The sequence below is a fragment of the Bombina bombina genome, chromosome 3 (assembly GCF_027579735.1).
Source record: "Bombina bombina isolate aBomBom1 chromosome 3, aBomBom1.pri, whole genome shotgun sequence".
Taxonomy (NCBI): Eukaryota; Metazoa; Chordata; class Amphibia; order Anura; family Bombinatoridae; genus Bombina; species Bombina bombina.
This window is the reverse complement of record NC_069501.1, coordinates 858,550,486-858,568,834: the sequence shown is the minus strand read 5'-3', so window position 1 is coordinate 858,568,834 and position 18,349 is coordinate 858,550,486. Positions and strand designations below refer to the sequence as shown.

At 39.3% G+C, this 18,349-nt stretch overlaps 1 protein-coding gene across 8 annotated transcripts in view; it reads left to right on the top strand.

Moving 5' to 3' along the window:
* Window positions 1–18,349, top strand: part of MBNL2 (muscleblind like splicing regulator 2) — a 514,609-nt gene that overhangs the window by 364,290 nt on the left and 131,970 nt on the right. For all 8 annotated transcript variants that reach the window (XM_053707834.1, XM_053707829.1, XM_053707832.1 and 5 more), the window contains exon 4: window positions 13,668–13,868. In XM_053707834.1, coding sequence (XP_053563809.1) covers window positions 13,668–13,868 — 201 coding nt within the window. The remainder of the gene's footprint in view (window positions 1–13,667; window positions 13,869–18,349) is intronic.

The window sequence follows — 18,349 nt, the reverse complement described above, 5'->3', positions numbered from 1 at the left end:
TCTGCTGTGTAGGATCCCCCCTTAGCCCACAACACCCAAAGAGCTCACCCACTAACTATTCCCCACCATTTTGGGTACTGGCAGCTGATCTCCCTTTGCTTTACTCAGCACAATCAGTATTACATTATAGACTGTAGACGCTATATACTAAAGGGAATTTTTTTCCTTTGTTTTCATCACAACCGAGTGAACCAAGAACCATTGGATATTAGTCTATTTTCATTTCTTTATACTTTATACCCATTAGTTCTGAGCAGTGTGATCACTGTATTTTCACTTTTTCATCAAAGCTGCCTGTTTTTTTTTTAGTTCTGGTTATCTTCTATGTACTGATATCTGTTTAAAGGGACACTGTACCCAAAAATTTTCTTTCGTGATTCAGATTGAGCATGAAATTTTAAGCAACTTTCTAATATACTCCTATTATCAAATTTTCTTCATTCTCTTGGTATCTTTATTTGAAATGCAAGAATGTAAGTTTAGATGCCGGCCCATTTTTGGTGAACAACCTGGGTTGTCCTTGCTGATTGGTGTATAAATTCATCCACCAATAAAAAAGTGCTGTCCAGAGTACTGAAACCAAAAAAAGCTTAGATGCCTTCTTTTTCAAATAATGATAGCAAGAGAACGAAGAAAAATTGATAATAGGAGTAAATTAGAAAGTTGCTTAAAATTGCATGCTCTTTCTGAATTACAAAAGAAAAAAAAATGGGTACAGTGTCCCTTTAAGTTTATCAGTGGGTGTGGATTACTGTTTTATAGGTTTGTAAGAAATTAATAAAATAATAAATTTAAAAGAGAAATTGGCCATTTCCACTTTAAGATTTCTAAGTGTCCTGTAAAGATAATTTTACAAAGCATATTTCCATAAACTTTCAGGCCAAAGAAGATAGATTTTGTTTCTCTTGTGCAAAACTATTCTCCAGTTTCTAAGAGCAGTCAGGATACATCGCTGTTCTATAGGGAGCAGACTTTATGGATTAAAGTGTACTCCGGTAATGAGGATTTTAGCACACACAGTCTTGATACTTTGACATATCCATTAGTTAAAGGGAATCACAAGGGAGACTTTCTAGATAAAAAAACTGAATAAACCACTAATTATCTTATCTGTTACAAGAATAAAACTACAGAAGGTGAATATCTATGAAGCAACTCAGAGATGGCTAGTGTACTGATTTGCTATGAGATTTTTACAGCTTCATAGTTTACAATTTTCTATTAAACAGTTAGGTTAGGATGATTTATTATAGTGTAAGTTCATAATATACTGCAGTAAGGTAGATTTTTGTTATCCTTTTAAAGATGCATGGCTATCTATCACTAATACATACAGAAAGAGAATCGCTCTCTCAGGAACGAACAACAGCTCAGTAGCTTGTTCTATGGTGATTTACCACCTTGAAGCAGTCTCTTTTAACCCAACTGTGCTTTTCACAGAGAAAAACTTTCCTTACTTATATCAGTCTGAGCCTGCCTAGCAAGGTCAGTCCAGCGCCGAAATACCAGGCAATCCTTCTCTAAACATGGAATTTGGCTCTCTTAGGACCTCATCAGACGTGGACTCCTTGCCCAGTGTGATTGGAGGGATATATATATATATACAATATGATTGGAGGTATATATATATATACAATGCGATTTGAGGGATATATATATATATATATACAATGTGATTGGAGCCACAGAAGGCCGAAACGATTGTCTACGTTTTTTTTTTCTTTGTTCAGGAAAGGATTGCCTGATGTGTTGGGGCTGGACTGACCTTGCTAGATGGGATCAGACTGATATACTTCAGGAAAGTTCTCTGTGAAAAGCACAATCAGGCTAAAATAGGCTGCTCCTAGTAACTCACCATAGAACAAGCTACTGAGCAGTTGTTCCTTCCTGGTAGAGAGAGCCCTTCATTTTGTAATTAAATATGTTATAAATAAATATATAGTTGCTTTTTAAGCTTAATTTAAAATCAGAATGAAAGTGCTGGAGATTTCCACTAGTCCTGGATTAGTAAGGAATTGCAGAGTAAAACGTTTTTCTATCTTTAAGGGATATTAAACAGTATGAAGTTATAATATAAAATGTTTCATTATGTGTAGTTAAACAACTTTGCAATATACTTTTATTATATATTTTTTCCATTTTCCTATAATTTATGAAAATGGTTGGTTTTCTAAATTTAAAGGGACAGTCAAGTATAAATTAAACTTTCATTATTCAGATAGGACTTTTAATTTTAATTGACTTTCCAATTTACTTTTATCATCAAATTTGCTTTTTTCTCTTGGTATTCTTAGTTTAAACTAAACATAGGTAGGCTCATATGCTAATTTCTAAGCCTTTGAGGGCTGCCTCTTATCACGTGCTTTTTAAATCTCTTTTCAACACAAAGAGACAGAAAGTACACGTGGGCTATATAGATAACACTGTTCAGGCACAGAAAGTTATTTTTAAGATCTAGCACAATACAATGCTAAATTTAAGACAATAGATAATAAACAGTCACAGTCATGTGATCGGGGGGCTGGAAGAAGGTTCCTAGATACAAGGTAATCACAAAGGTAAAAAGTACATTAATATAACTGTGTTGGTTATGCAAAACTGGGGAATGAGTAATAAAGGGATTATCTATCTTTTAAAACAATAACAATTCTATGGTTGACTGTCCCTTTAACTGAATTTCTATAGAGTAATGGGTGCCACCATTTTTTAACTTAAGGTTCCTTATCTGTTTACCCTTCATTCAGGGACAGATATAAAACACAATAAAAGAGATTCCACACAGCTTTGTTTGCACATAGATAAATAGATGTTTGTTCTTAAGATGCCCCTTATCTTCAGTAAAAGTCAGTAAAAGACACTGTCCAGACAAGGCTGTGTGTAACATGAGATTATATCAAAAAGGTTTCTACACAGCTTTCTTTGCACAAAGAGAGATAAATAGAAATACTAGTTCAAACATGGTAGCGCCCATTACTTTATAGAAACATTCGGCTAGATTCCGAGTTTTGCGTTAGGCTTAAAAAACAGCGTTAGCCGGTCCTAACGCTGCTTTTTAACGCCCGCTGATATTACGAGTCTTGAAGGTACAGGCTCACCGCTCACTTTTTTGGCCAGACTTGGAAATACCGCAAATCCACTTACGTAAATTGCGTATCCTCTTTTCTCTTGTTAAGTGTGTTCAGTCCACGGGTCATCCATTACTTATGGGATATATTCTCCTTCCCAACAGGAAGTTGCAAGAGGATCACCCAAGCAGAGCTGCTATATAGCTCCTCCCCTCACATGTCATACCCAGTCATTCTCTTGCAACCCTCAACAAAGAAGGAGGTCGCGAGAGGAGCTGGAGTTTTTACTTAACTATTCTTCAATCAAAAGTTTGTTATTTTAAATGGCACCGGAGTGTGCTGTTTTTCTATCTCAGGCAGTATTTGGAAGAAGAAACTGTCTGTGTTTTTTTTCTATGATCTTAGCAGGCGTAACTAAGATCCACTGGCTGTTCTCGACATTCTGAGGAGTGGGGTAACTTCAGAAACTGTGAATAGCATGCGGGGTCCTCCGCAAATGAGGTATGTGCAGTACTTTATTTTCTGGGAATGGAATTGACTAAGAAAATACTGCTGTTACCGTATGATGTAAGTACAGCCTTAAATGCAGTAGTGGCAACTGGTATCAGGCTGATAAATGTATGCGCAGTCGAGTTATTTTCTGGGGACTAGAATTTGACTGAGAAAATACTGTTAAAACTGAAATAATAATTAAGCCTTATCTGCAGTGGTAGCGACTGGTAGCAGGCTTAGTGATAACTTTGCATGACATTGGAAAATGTTTTTTTTTTTTTAATAAAACGTTTACTGGCATGTTATTCGTTTTTGTGAGGTACTTTGGTGATAAATCGCTTTGGGCATGATTTTTTTCCACATGGCTAACATATTTTTCTGCATGGAAACCGTTATATCAGGGCTCCCACTGTTGTGATAGGAGTGGGAGGGACCTTGTTTTAGCGCCTTGTTGCGCAGTTAAAATTCTTGCACAGTCTTCCTGCTTCTTCCTCCTTGATCCAGGACGTCTCTAGAGAGCTCAGGGGTCTGCAAAATTCATTTGTGAGGGAGGTAATCAGTCACAGCAGATCTGTGACAGTGTGCTGACTGTGATTAAAAGCGTTAAATCTTAATTGATATCTGTTTTATCCGTTTTGGGTATTGAGGGGTTAATCATCCTTTTGCTAATGGGTGCAATCCTCTGCTAATAATACACTTCTTGTTAAGAATTGTTTAATTATATCTGTATTTTTGAAGCGCTGCAGCGTTTTTTATATTGCTTGTAAACTTATTGAAAGTGATTTCCAAGCTTGCTAGTTTCATTGCTAAGTCTGTTTAAACATGTCTGATTCAGAGGAAACTGTTTGTTCATCATGTTCAAAAGCCAATGTGGAGCCCAATAGAACGATGTGTACCAATTGTATTGATATTGCTTTGAATAAAAGTCAATCTGTACCGATAAAGAAACTATCACCAGACAACGAGGGGGAAGTTAAGCCGCCTAAATCTCCTCACGTGTCAGTACCTGCGTCTCCCGCTCGGGAGATGCGTAGGATTGAGACGCCAAGTACATCTAGGCCCTTACAAATCACTTTACATGATATGGCTAATGTTATGAAAGAAGTATTATATAATATGCCCGAATTAAGGGGCAAACGCGATAGCTCTGGGTTAAGGACAGAGCGCGCTGATGACACGAGAGCCATGTCTGATACTGCGTCACAATTTGCAGAACATGAGGACGGTGAGCTTCATTCTGTCGGTGACGGTTCTGATCCGGGGAGACCGGATTCAGAAATTTCAAATTTCAAATTTAAGCTTGAGAACCTCCGTGTGTTACTAGGGGAGGTATTAGCGGCTCTGAATGATTGCGACACGGTGGCAATTCCAGAGAAATTGTGTAGGTTGGATAGATACTATGCGGTACCGGTGTGTACTGACGTTTTTCCTATACCAAAAAGACTTACAGAAATTATTAGTAAGGAGTGGGATAGACCCGGTGTGCCTTTTTCCCCTCCCCCGATATTTAGAAAAATGTTCCCTATAGACGCTACCACACAAGACTTATGGCAGACGGTCAGAGGGAGCAGTTTCTACGTTAGCCAAGCGTACCACTATCCCGGTGGAGGATAGCTGTGCTTTCTCAGATCCAATGGATAAAAAATTAGAGGGTTATCTTAAGAAAATGTTTGTTCAACAGGGTTTTATATTGAAGCCTCTTGCATGCATTGCGCCTGTCACGGCTGCAGCGGCATTCTGGTTTGAGTCTCTGGAAGAGGCGATTCGCACAGAGCCATTGGATGAGGCTTTGAGCAAAGTTAGAACCCTTAAGCAAGCTAATGCGTTTGTTTCAGATGCCGTAGTACATCTAACCAAACTTACGGCTAAAAATTCAGGATTCGCCATACAGGCGCGCAGAGCGCTCTGGCTTAAATCCTGGTCAGCGGATGTAACTTCCAAGTCTAAGCTACTTAACATTCCTTTCAAAGGGCAGACCTTATTCGGGCCCGGCTTGAAGGAAATTATTGCTGACATTACGGGAGGTAAGGGCCACGCCCTTCCTCAGGACAGGGCCAAACCAAAGGCCAAACAGTCTAATTTTCGTGCCTTTCGTAACTTCAAGGCAGGAGCAGCATCGACTTCCTCCGCTCCAAAACAGGAAGGAACTACTGCTCGTTACAGACAGGGTTGGAAAGGCGACCAGTCATGGAACAAGGGCAAGCAGGCCAGAAAGCCTACTCCCGCCCCTAAGACAGCATGAAGACTGGGCCCCCTATCCGGAGACGGATTTAGTGGGGGGCAGACTTTCTCTCTTTGCCCAGGCTTGGGCAAGAGATGTGCAGGATCCCTGGACGTTAAAGATTATATCTCAGGGATACCTTCTGGATTTCAAAACCTCTCCTCCACAAGGGAGGTTCCATCTTTCGAGGTTATCGACAAACCTAGTAAAGAAAGAGGCATTTCTACAATGTGTACAAGACCTCTTAATCATGGGAGTGATCCACTCAGTTCCGCGATCGGAACAGGGACAAGGATTTTACTCAAATCTATTTGTGGTTCCCTAAAAAGAGGGAACCTTCAGACCAATCTTGGACTTAAAGATCTTAAACAAATTCCTAAGGGTACCATCGTTCAAGATGGAAACCATTCGAACCATCCTACCCATGATCCAAGAGGGTCAATATATGACCACGGTGGACTTAAAGGATGCTTACCTTCATATACCGATTCACAAAGATCATTATCGGTACCTAAGGTTTGCCTTTCTAGACAGGCATTACCAGTTTGTGGCTCTTCCCTTCGGGTTAGCCACGGCCCCGAGAATTTTTACGAAGGTTCTGGGCTCACTTCTGGCGGTACTAATACCACGAGGCATAGCGTTGGCTCCGTACCTAGACGACATTCTGATACAAGCGTCAAGTTTTCAGAATGCAAAGTATCATACAGAGATAGTTCTAGCATTTCTGAGGTCGCATGGGTGGAAAGTGAACGTGGAAAAGAGTTCTCTGTTACCACTCACAAGGGTCCCTTTTCTAGGGACTCTTATAGATTCTGTAGAGATGAAGATTTACCTGACGGAGTCCAGGTTATCAAAGATTCTCAATGCTTGCCGTGTCCTTCATTCCGTTCCAAGCCCATCAGTAGCTCAGTGCATGGAGGTAATCGGCTTAATGGTCACGGCAATGGACATAGTGCCATTTGCGCGCCTGCATCTCAGACCGCTGCAACTATGCATGCTCAGTCAATGGAACGGGGATTACTCAGATCTGTCCCCTTTGCTAAATCTGGACCAGGAGACCAGAGATTCTCTTCTCTGGTGGTTGTCAACGGTTCATCTGTCCAAAGGAATGACCTTTCGCAGACCAGATTGGACGATTGTAACAACGGATGCCAGCCTTCTAGGCTGGGGAGCAGTCTGGAATTCCCTGAAGGCTCAGGGATCGTGGACTCAGGAGGAGAAACTCCTTCCAATAAACATTCTAGAATTAAGAGCAATATTCAATGCTCTTCTAGCTTGGCCTCAGTTAGCAAAACTGAGGTTCATCAGATTTCAGTCGGACAATATCACGACTGTGGCTTACATCAATCATCAAGGGGGAACCAGGAGTTCCCTAGCGATGTTGGAAGTCTCGAAGATAATTCGCTGGGCAGAGTCTCACTCTTGCCACCTGTCAGCGATTTACATCCCAGGCGTAGAGAACTGGGAGGCGGATTTCCTAAGTCGCCAGACTTTTCATCCGGGAGAGTGGGAACTTCACCCGGAGGTATTTGCTCAACTGATTCGTCGTTGGTGCATCTCGCCAGAACGCAAAGCTTCCTTGTTACGGATCTAGGTCCAGGGACCCGGGAGCGGTGCTGGTAGATGCATTAGCAGCCCCTTGGGTTTTCAACATAGCTTATGTGTTTCCACCATTTCCGTTGCTACCTCGGCTGATTGCCAGGATCAAACAGGAGAGGGCATCGGTAATTCTGATAGCGCCTGCGTGGCCACGCAGGACCTGGTATGCAGACCTAGTGGACATGTCGTCCTGTCCACCATGGTCTCTTCCTCTGAGGCAGGACCTTCTAATTCAGGGTCCTTTCAACCATCCAAACCTAATTTCTCTGAGGCTGACTGCCTGGAAATTGAATGCTTGATTCTATCAAAGCGTGGGTTTTCGGATTCGGTTATTGATACATTAATACAGGCTCGGAAACCTGTGACCAGAAAAATTTACCATAAGATATGGCGTAAATATTTATATTGGTGCGAATCCAAGAGTTACTCATGGAGTAAGGTTAGGATTCCTAGGATATTGGCTTTTCTACAAGAGGGTTTAGAAAAGGGTTTATCCGCTAGTTCGCTAAAGGGACAGATTTCAGCTCTGTCTATTCTTTTACACAAACGTCTGGCAGAGAATCCAGACGTCCAGGCCTTTTGTCAGGCTTTGGCTAGAATTAAGCCTGTGTTTAAAGCTGTTGCTCCTCCGTGGAGGTTAAACTTGGTTCTTAAAGTTCTTCAGGGTGTTCCGTTTGAACCCCTTCATTCCATTGATATTAAGCTTTTATCTTGGAAAGTTTTGTTTTTGATGGCTATTTCCTCGGCTCGAAGAGTCTCTGAGTTATCTGCCTTACATTGTGATTCTCCTTATCTAATCTTTCATTCAGACAAGGTAGTACTGCATACTAAACCTGGGTTTTTGCCTAAGGTTGTTTCTAACAGGAATATCAATCAAGAGATTGTTGTTCCATCATTATGTCCTAATCCTTCTTCAAAGAAGGAACGTCTTTTGCATAATCTAGACGTGGTCCGTGCTCTGAAGTTCTACTTACAGGCAACTAAAGATTTTAGACAAACTTCTCTGTTTGTCGTTTACTCTGGACAGAGGAGAGGTCAAAAGGCTTCGGCTACCTCTCTCTCTTTTTGGCTTCGTAGCATAATACGTTTAGCCTATGAGACTGCTGGACAGCAGCCTCCTGAAAGAATTACAGCTCATTCCACTAGAGCTGTGGCTTCCACCTGGGCCTTTAAGAATGAGGCCTCTGTTGAACAGATTTGCAAGGCTGCAACTTGGTCTTCACTTCATACTTTTTCCAAATTTTACAAATTTGACACTTTCGCTCTTCGGAGGCTGGTTTTGGGAAAAAGGTTCTACAGGCAGTGGTTCCTTCTGTTTAAAGTTCCTGCCTTGTCCCTCCCATCATCCGTGTACTTAGCTTTGGTATTGGTATCCCATAAGTAATGGATGACCCGTGGACTGAACACACTTAACAAGAGAAAACATAATTTATGCTTACCTGATAAATTTATTTGTCTTGTAGTGTGTTCAGTCCACGGCCCGCCCTGTCTCTTTAAGGCAGGTTCTAAATTTTAAAATTATAACTCCAGTCACCACTGCACCTTATAGTTTCTCCTTTCTCGTCTTGTTTCGGTCGAATGACTGGATATGACATGTGAGGGGAGGAGCTATATAGCAGCTCTGCTTGGGTGATCCTCTTGCAACTTCCTGTTGGGAAGGAGAATATATCCCATAAGTAATGGATGACCCGTGGACTGAACACACTACAAGAGAAATAAATTTATCAGGTAAGCATAAATTATGTTTTTTTCAAAGGGACTTGCATAGCGCCGGTATTACGAGTCTGCCAAAAAGTGAGCGGTAGACCCTCTCCTGTCAAGACTGGTAACGCATTCTAATGTCAGTAGTTAAGAGTTTTACACTACAACGCTGTAGCATAAAACTCTTAACTAAAGTGCTAAAAAGTACACTAACACCCATAAACTACCTATTAACCCCTAAACCGGGGCCCTCCCGCATCGCAAACACTAAAAACAAAATTTAACCCCTAATCTGCCAAACCGAACATCGCCACCACTATAATAAATATATTAACCCCTAAACCGCCGCACTCCCGCCTCACAAACATTAGTTAAATATTATTAACCCCTAATCTGCCGTCCCTAACATCGCCAACACCTACCTACATTTATTAACCCCTAATCTGCCGCCCCCAACGTTGCCACCACTATACTAAAGTTATTAACCCCTAAATCTAAGTCTAACCCTAACCCCCCCTAACTTAAATATAATTAAAAGAAATCTAAATAAAAATTACTATCATTAACTAAATGATTCCTATTTAAAACTAAATACTTAACTATAAAATAAACCCTAACTAGCTACAATATAACTAATAGTTACATTGTAGCTATCTTAGGGTTTATTTTTATTTTACAGGCAAGTTTGTATTTATTTTAACTAGGTAGAATAGTTATTAAATAGTTATTAACTATGTAATAACTACCTAGCTAAAATAAATACAAGTTTACCTGTAAAATAAAACCTAACCTAAGTTACACTAACACCTAACACTACACTATAATTAAATTAATTCCCTAAATTGAATACAATTAAATAAAATTAGCTTAAGTACAACCCCCCCCCACTAAATTACAGAAAATAATAAACAAATTACAAGATTTTTAAACTAATTACACCTAATCTAATCCCACTAACAAAATAAAAAAAGCCCCCCCAAAATAAAAAAAGCCCTATCCTACACTAAATTACAAATAGCCCTTAAAAGGGCCTTTTGCGGGGCATTGCCCCAAAGTAATCAGCTCTTTTACCTGTAAAATAAATTACAAATCCCCCCCCAACATTAAAACCCACCACCCACACAACCAACCCTACTCTAAAACCCACCCAATACCCCCTTAAAAAAACCTAACACTAACCCCTTGAAGATGACCTTACCGGGAGAAGTCTTCATCCAACCGGGCCGAAGTCCTCAACTAAGCCGGGAGAAGTCTTCATCCAAGCCAGGCAAAGTGGTCCTCCAGACGGGCAGAAGTTTTCATCCAGACGGCATCTTCTATCTTCATCCATCCGGCGCGGAGGGGGTCCATCTTCAAGACATCCGATGCGGAGCATCCTCTTCATCCGACGGCTAACACTGAATGAAGGTTCCTTTAAATGACATAATCCAAGATGGCGTCCCTTCAATTCCGATTGAAGTTCAATCCTATTGGCTGATCCAATCAGCCAATAGGATTGAACTGACATTCTGTTGGCTGTTCCAATCTGATTACAACAGCCAATAGGATTTTTTCTACCTTAATTCCGATTGGCTGATAAAACTCTATCAGCCAATCAGAATTGAAGGGACGCCATCTTGGATGACGTAATTTAAAGGAACCTTAATTCAGTGTTAGCCGTCGGATGAAGAGGATGCTCCGCGTCGGATGTCTTGAAGATGGACCCGTTCCGTGTCGGATGGATGAAGATAGAAGATGCGGTTTGGATGAAGACTTCTGCCTGTCTGGAGGACCACTTCGCCCGGCTAGGAGGAAGACTTCTCCCACTTCATTGAGGACTTCGGTCCGGTTGGATGAAGACTTCTCCCGGTAAGGTGATCTTCAAGGGGTTAGTGTTAGGTTTTTTTAAGGGGGTATTGGGTGGGTTTTAGAGTAGGGTTGGTTGTGTGGGTGGTGGGTTTTAATGTTGGGGGGGGATTTGTAATTTTTTTTACAGGTAAAAGAGCTGATTACTTTAGGGCAATGCCCACGCAAAAGGCCCTTTTAAGGGCTATTTGTAATTTAGTGTAGGGTAGGGCTTTTTTTATTTTGGGGGTGCTTTTTTATTTTGTTAGGGGTATTAGATTAGGTGTAATTAGTTTAAAAATCTTGTAATTTGTTTATTATTTTCTGTAATTTAGTGTTTGTTTGTTTTTTGTAATTTAGCTAATTTTATTTAATTGTATTTAATTTAGGGAATTAATTTAATTATAGTGTAGTGTTAGGTGTAATTGTAACTTTGGTTAGGTTTTATTTTACAGGTACTTTTGTATTTATTTTAGCTAGGTAGTTATTAAATAGTTAATAACTATTTAGTAAGTATTCTACCTAGTTAAAATAAATACAAACTTGCCTGTAAAATAAAAATAAATCCTAAACTAGCTACAATGTAACTATTAGTTATATTGTAGCTAGCTTAGGGTTTATTTTACAGGTAAGTATTTAGTTTTAAATAGGAATAATTTAGTTAATGATAGGAATATTTATTTCGATTTCTTTTAATTATAATTAAGTTGGGGATGTTAGGTATAGGGTTAGAATTAGGTTTAGGGGTTAATAACTTTAATATAGTGGCGGCGACGTTGGGGGCGGCAGATTAGGGGTTAATAAATGTAGGTAGGTGGCGACGATGTTAGGGCCGGCAGATTAGAGTTTAATAGTATTTAACGAATGTTTGCGAGGCGGGAGTGTGGCGGTTTAGGGGTTAATATGTTTATTATAGTGGCGGCAACGTTGGGGGCGGCAGATTAGGGGTTAATAAGTGTAGGTAGGTGGCGGCGACATTGGGGGCAGCAGAGTAGCGGTTAATAAATATAATGTAGGGTTCGGCGATGTTGGGGGCAGCAGATTAGGGGTTAATAATTATAATGTAGGTGGCGGCGATGTCGGGGGCGGCAGATTAGGGGTTAATAAGTGTAAGATTAGGGGTGTTTAGACTCGGGGTTCATGTTAGGGTGTTAGGTGTAGACATAAAATGTATTTCCCCATAGGAATCAATGGGGCTGCGTTAAGGAATTTTTACGCTGCTTTTTTGCAGGTGTTAGACTTTTTTTCAGCCGGCTCTCCCCATTGATTCCTATGGGGAAATCGTGCACAAGCACGTTACACCAGCTCACCTCTGACTTAAGCAGCGCTGGTATTGAAGTGCGGTAATGAGCAAAATTTTGTTCAACGCTCACTTCTTGTCTTTTAACGACGGGTTTGTAAAAACCCGTAATACCAGGGCTGCAGATAAGTGAGTGGTGAGGGAAAACTGCTCCTTCGTAGCACCGCATAGCCTCTAACGCAAAACTCGTAATCTGGGCCTATATACTTAAACAACTAATATTGTTGTAAAAATGCATATACATATTATTATAAGGCTAGTCTTTAGTTTTAAAACATCATCATGTCTAGCATTTATTTACTGTTTAGAATCCCTTTAACATTGAATGGGCTAGTAACTTTTTCCATTTGGACTAGTATCTTTACTTATTTTGCTAACAAACTATAGTGATATTTTTTTGTCCCTGTGTATATTTATGTGTCAATCATAAAATATGTGTCAGAAAGCAAACTTTTAGCACTGCTTGCTTAGATTTGGCAAACCCAGGTACCAGGGAGCCACTGACGCCCTGATTTGGAGACCCCAAGACACCCATGGTCGCCTCACATTTTCCCACAGCAGCCACCACCAGCTAACCACCTAAATTGTAGCTGTTTAGCTGGTGTGTGTGTAACATATGTATATATATATATATATATATATATATATATATATATATATATATATATATATATATATATATATATATATATATATATATATATATATATATAGTGATTGCCAATAGTTTCTGGAGCCTAAATTTATGAGCTTGAATTTTTTTGAACACATTTTGAGCCCTGTATTTAAGCAACATACTCTCAAACCCTAATTTTCTTCTAAAAACTACCAATATGCTTAACATGAAATTAAAGAAGGGGTGAATGGAATATGTAAACCTAGGGAAAGAAGAAAGCCAATAACATTACACCAGTTGAATAGTTAAACTATTTGTAGCTACCAGCTGTGTAAACTCAACCTAAGACTCTACTGGTAAGTCGTTGCAAAAAATATTTCCATAGGAGCCAGGCCTTCCTCCTCTTGTATTAATTTGTTTTGTTTAGTGTGTTTTATGTATCTGTATGTCTTTTTACCATTAATCAATGCCAATGTCAACCTTTTTTAAGTACCCAGAGCTACTGGATTTGGTGTCACTTTACAAATGAATGATATTATAATAATGACTGAAGCACTGTGCATGTGGTCAGCAACGCTTTGGCCTACTCTCTGGCAGTGAGTGGGATCATTTTATATGCCATACTCCTTATTTTTATGAAAATATATTTGTGGGGATTATAGATTATTTTAGCTTTTTTATCTCACGAAATAAGTATATTATGTTTGATTACTTATTTGTCTTACTAAATAGTTTATTACAACCACTTTTTTTTAATATTTGTGTATAATTGGTTTAGTATTCATTCAGTTGCTATTATGCTCTTTACCCACATTTTTCTTACTTTTTCTCTCTCCCTGTCTTTCCCAGCCCTCGTTTCCTGTAGGCCCAGCATTAGGAACAAATACAGCTTTTAGTTTTGGTCCGTACCTAACGCCGGTAACGCAGGGAGTTGGATTAATGCCCACTGAATTACTTCAGTCCACACCTATGATTGTTCCTGGAAGTCCTCCTGTGTCAGTCCCTGGTTCTAATGCTACTCAGAAACTTCTCAGGACAGATAAATTAGAGGTACTGTATCCATTATATTTCTTACAAAAGGCAACATATATCAACATATATAAAACATGCTACCTGTTAAAGAGACATAGAGGCCTATTTATCAAGCCATCAACCGCAAATACGCTGGAATTCCGCAGCGTAATTGTGGAGAGCTTGATTCCCCTTAGTTATCAAAGCCTACAGACCGGCAAAAGTAGAAATTTGTAACGTAACATATGATCCGCCGGTCTCAGTTCGACACAGATCGATACTTACGTCACTACAGATGTTCCGAATGCAAATTTGGCACTATCTGACTACTTTTGCAAGTTATCAAATAACTAACAGGTACGCTCGCCACTATTCCAGCCCAGCGTACCTGGTTTTCAATCCGCCACCCTGGAGGCGGCGGATGCCATAAGAATCAATAGGAGTCTGAAAGCAGCGAAAGCTTATGTTCGCTGCTGCACGATATGCCATTGATTTCTATGGTAGAATAAAAGTAAAGTTTACACCTAACACCCCTAATCTGCCTCCCCCTACAACGCAGCCACCTACATTATACTTATTAACCCCTAATCTGCCGCCCCCTACACCGCCGCCACCTACATAATGTTATTAACCCTATTCTGCCACCCCGACACTGCCGCCACCTACATAAAGTTATTAACCCCTATCCCGCCGCTCCCGGAGCCCACCGCAACTAAATAAAGTTATTAACCCCTAAACCGCCAGCCCCCCACATCGCCATAATCTAAATTAACCTATTAACCCCTAAACCTAACAACCTGCTAACTTTATATTCAATTTTAACTCATCCCTATCTTATAATAAATTTAAACTTACCTTTAAAATTACATTAAACTATATTAAATTAATAATTAACCTACCCTAACTATTATAATAAAATTATATTAAACTATATTAAATTAATAATTAACCTACCCTAACTGTTATACTAAAATTACATTAAACAATATTAAATTAATAATTAATCTACCCTAACTTTTATACTAAAATTACATTAAACTACAAATTAAATTAACTATATTATATATTTAAACACCTAACCCTACTCAAATAATTTAAATCTACACTAAAAAATTACTAAGTTACAAAAAAACTAACAACTAAGTTACAAAAAATAACAAACACTAAGTTACACAAAAAATCCCCACTAAGTTACAAAAAATAAAAAATAAATTATCAAAGATTTAAACTAATTACACCTAATCTAAGGGCCCTATGAAAATAAAAAAAAGCCCCCCCCCCCCAAATAAAAAAAAACCCTCGCCTACAATAAACTACAAATAGCCCTTTTAAGGGCTTTTTGCGGGGCATTGCCCCAAAGTAATCAGCTCTTTTACCTGTAAAAAAAAATACACGCCCAACAGTAAAATCCACCACCCACACAACCAACCCCCCAAATAAAAACCTAACTAAAAAAACCTAAGCTCCCCAAGGGCATTTAGCTCTATTGCAGCCCAAACCCTAATCTAAAACTAAAATCCACCCAATACACCCTTAAAAAATCCTAACACTAACCCCTGAAGATCTTCAGGGGTTAGTGTTAGGATTTTTTAAGGGTGTATTGGGTGGGTTTTAGTTTTAGATTAGGATTTGGGCTGCAATAGAGCTAAATGCCCTTTTAAGGGCAATGCCCATCCAAATGCCCTTTTCAGAGCAATGGGGAGCTTAGGTTTTTTTAGTTAGGTTTTTATTTGAGGGGTTGGTTGTGTGGGTGGTGGGTTTTACTGTTGGGGGGGCGGTATTTGTATTTTTTTTTTTTACAGGTAAAAGAGCTGATTTCTTTGGGGCAATGCCCCACAAAAGGCCCTTTTAAGGGCTATTTTTAGTTTATTGTAGATTTGGGCTTTTTTTATTTTGGGGGGCTTTTTTATTTTCATAGGGCCCTTAGATTAGGTGTAATTAGTTTAAATCTTTGATAATTTCTTTTTTATTTTTTGTAACTTAGTGTTTATTTTTTTGTGTAACTTAGTGTTTGTTATTTTTTGTAACTTAGTTGTTGTTATTAGTTTAATATAGTTTAATTTAATTTTAAAGGTAAGTTTAAATTTATTATAAGATAGGGATGAGTTAAAATTTAATATAAAGTTAGCGGGTTGTTAGGTTTAGGGGTTAATAGGTTAATTTAGTTTATGGCGATGGGGGGGCTGGCGGTTTAGGGGTTAATAACTTTATTTAGTTGCTCTGGGCTCCGGGGAGCGGAGGAATAGGGGTTAATAACTTTATGTAGGTGGCGGCGGTATAGGGGGTGGCAGATTAGGCGTTAATAAGTATAATGTAGGTGGCGGCAGTGTAGGAGGCAGCAGATTAGGGGGTAATAACATAATGTAGGTGGCGGTGGGCTCCGGGAGCGGAGGAATAGGGGTTAATAACTTTATTAGAGTGGCGGCGGGGTCTGGGAGCGGCGGTTTAGGGGTTAATAACTATTAGAGTGGCGGCGGGGTCCGGGAGCGGCGGTTTAGGGGTTAATAACTTTATTTAGTTGCGGCGGGGTCCGGGAGCGGCGGTATAGGGGTTTAACAGTTTAGGATAGTGGCGGTGCTTAGTGACAGTATGCAAATAAAGCTGGGAAAAAGCCGAAGAGCAGCGAGATCGATGACTGTTAGTTAAGAACAGTCCGCTGCTCATCGCCCCGTACTTGGTGCTCCGCTTTTTGACAGCTTTTTTGTTAAATATGGAGAGCGTATTCAGGTCCGCGGCAGTGATGTTAGGCGATGTCAGGCGAGCCTATTGGTGCCGGCGAATGCAGCACAGTTGACGGCTTGATAAGTAGGCCGTCAACTGTGCTGCATTCGCCGGCACCAATAGGCTCGCCTGACATCGCCTAACATCACTGCATTCCTCTGCAAATTACTACATTCTAGTGTAGTAATTTGCAGAGGATATACACATAGTGACAAACAAGCATTCATTTTAGTAATAAAATGCATTAACCTATTAAAACATATTATTACACTATAATATACATCTAAGGCAGGTGGATTGCATAAACAGTACAAAAATGTCACATTGCATAAAAGCAGTTTGTATGCCTCACCGATAGTGAATCATAATCATCTACCCTTTGTATCATGTGTAATTGTGTGTTTGTACGATGTACTCATGCAGTCATTATACCCCATTTTCATAGTGCTGCAGAGAGGGTAACACCATAGAACACTTGCTAATTCATTTTGTGTAAAACAGTTATCCCATGACTACTGCAAACATAGACAAGAAGAATAGTGTAATGCACTGGTTGGTGTCTCATTTCCAGGTCACTCTATTGTTAGGCATTCTCACACTATGGATAGGCAATCAAAAGAGTGTATGTTGCCGCCATATAAACAATAAGGGCCAGATAACCAGTGGAACGCTAAATTATTTTTCACTTATTACAATTTAAAAGTTAAAGGCACGCTAGTGAAAGACTGATGCATGCTAACTTCGGATACCGCACTAGCACTAACTTCTTCTCCTTATAGACTTCTATGGGGCATGCTATAAAAAATAACAGTTATGGCTTGCGTGCTAACCTGACACTGTGTTAGGCTAACTGTGCTAAAACCGAAGTCAGTTTGGAATACTTTACATTCATATGTTTTTCACATAGAAGAAAATTATATTTTTATTTTTATATATATATATGTGTGTGTGATTTAAAAATATATATATATCTATACCTACATGTGAATATATATATATATATATATATATATATATATATATATATATTGTATTTAAAGATATATCTATAAAAAAAGAGAAAATAGGAATTTCAAGTATTTCAATTAAAACACAATAAAAATGATATGGCATGTTTCAAGGTATTTAACTGGGAAGGGTTTAAAAGTGTATGTATGTATATATATATTTCTCTTGTAAGGTGTATCCAGTCCACGGATCATCCATTACTTGTGGGATATTCTCCTTCCCAACAGGAAGCTGCAAGAGGATCACCCACAGCAGAGCTGTCTATATAGCTCCTCCCCTAACTGCCACTACCAGTCATTCTCTTGCAGCTCTCGACAAGTAAGGAAGTAGCTAGAGAGATGTGGTGTTTTTTATTTAGTTTATCTTCAATCAAAAGTTTGTTATTTTCAAATGGTACCGGAGTTGTACTATTTTAGCCTCAGGCAGAAAATAGAAGAAGAGTCTGCCTGTGGTCTTTGATGATCTTAGCAGGTTGTAACTAAGATCCATTGCTGTTCTCACACATAACTGAAGAGAGAGATAACTTCAGCTGGGGGAATGGCGTGCAGGGTCTCCTGCTATGAGGTATGTGCAGTTTAAATTTTTCTAGAGAAAGAATATGCTAGAAAATGCTGTTAATACCGGAATTATTTAAGGTAAGCCTGATTACAGTGATTTAATAACGACTTGTATCATGCTTGCTGTAAAAGGTAATATTCTTATACTTTCTCACATTACTGAAAAATAAAACATTTGCTGGAACTGTCTATTCTTTTGCACAAACGTCTCTCTGAGGTTCCAGACGTGCAGGC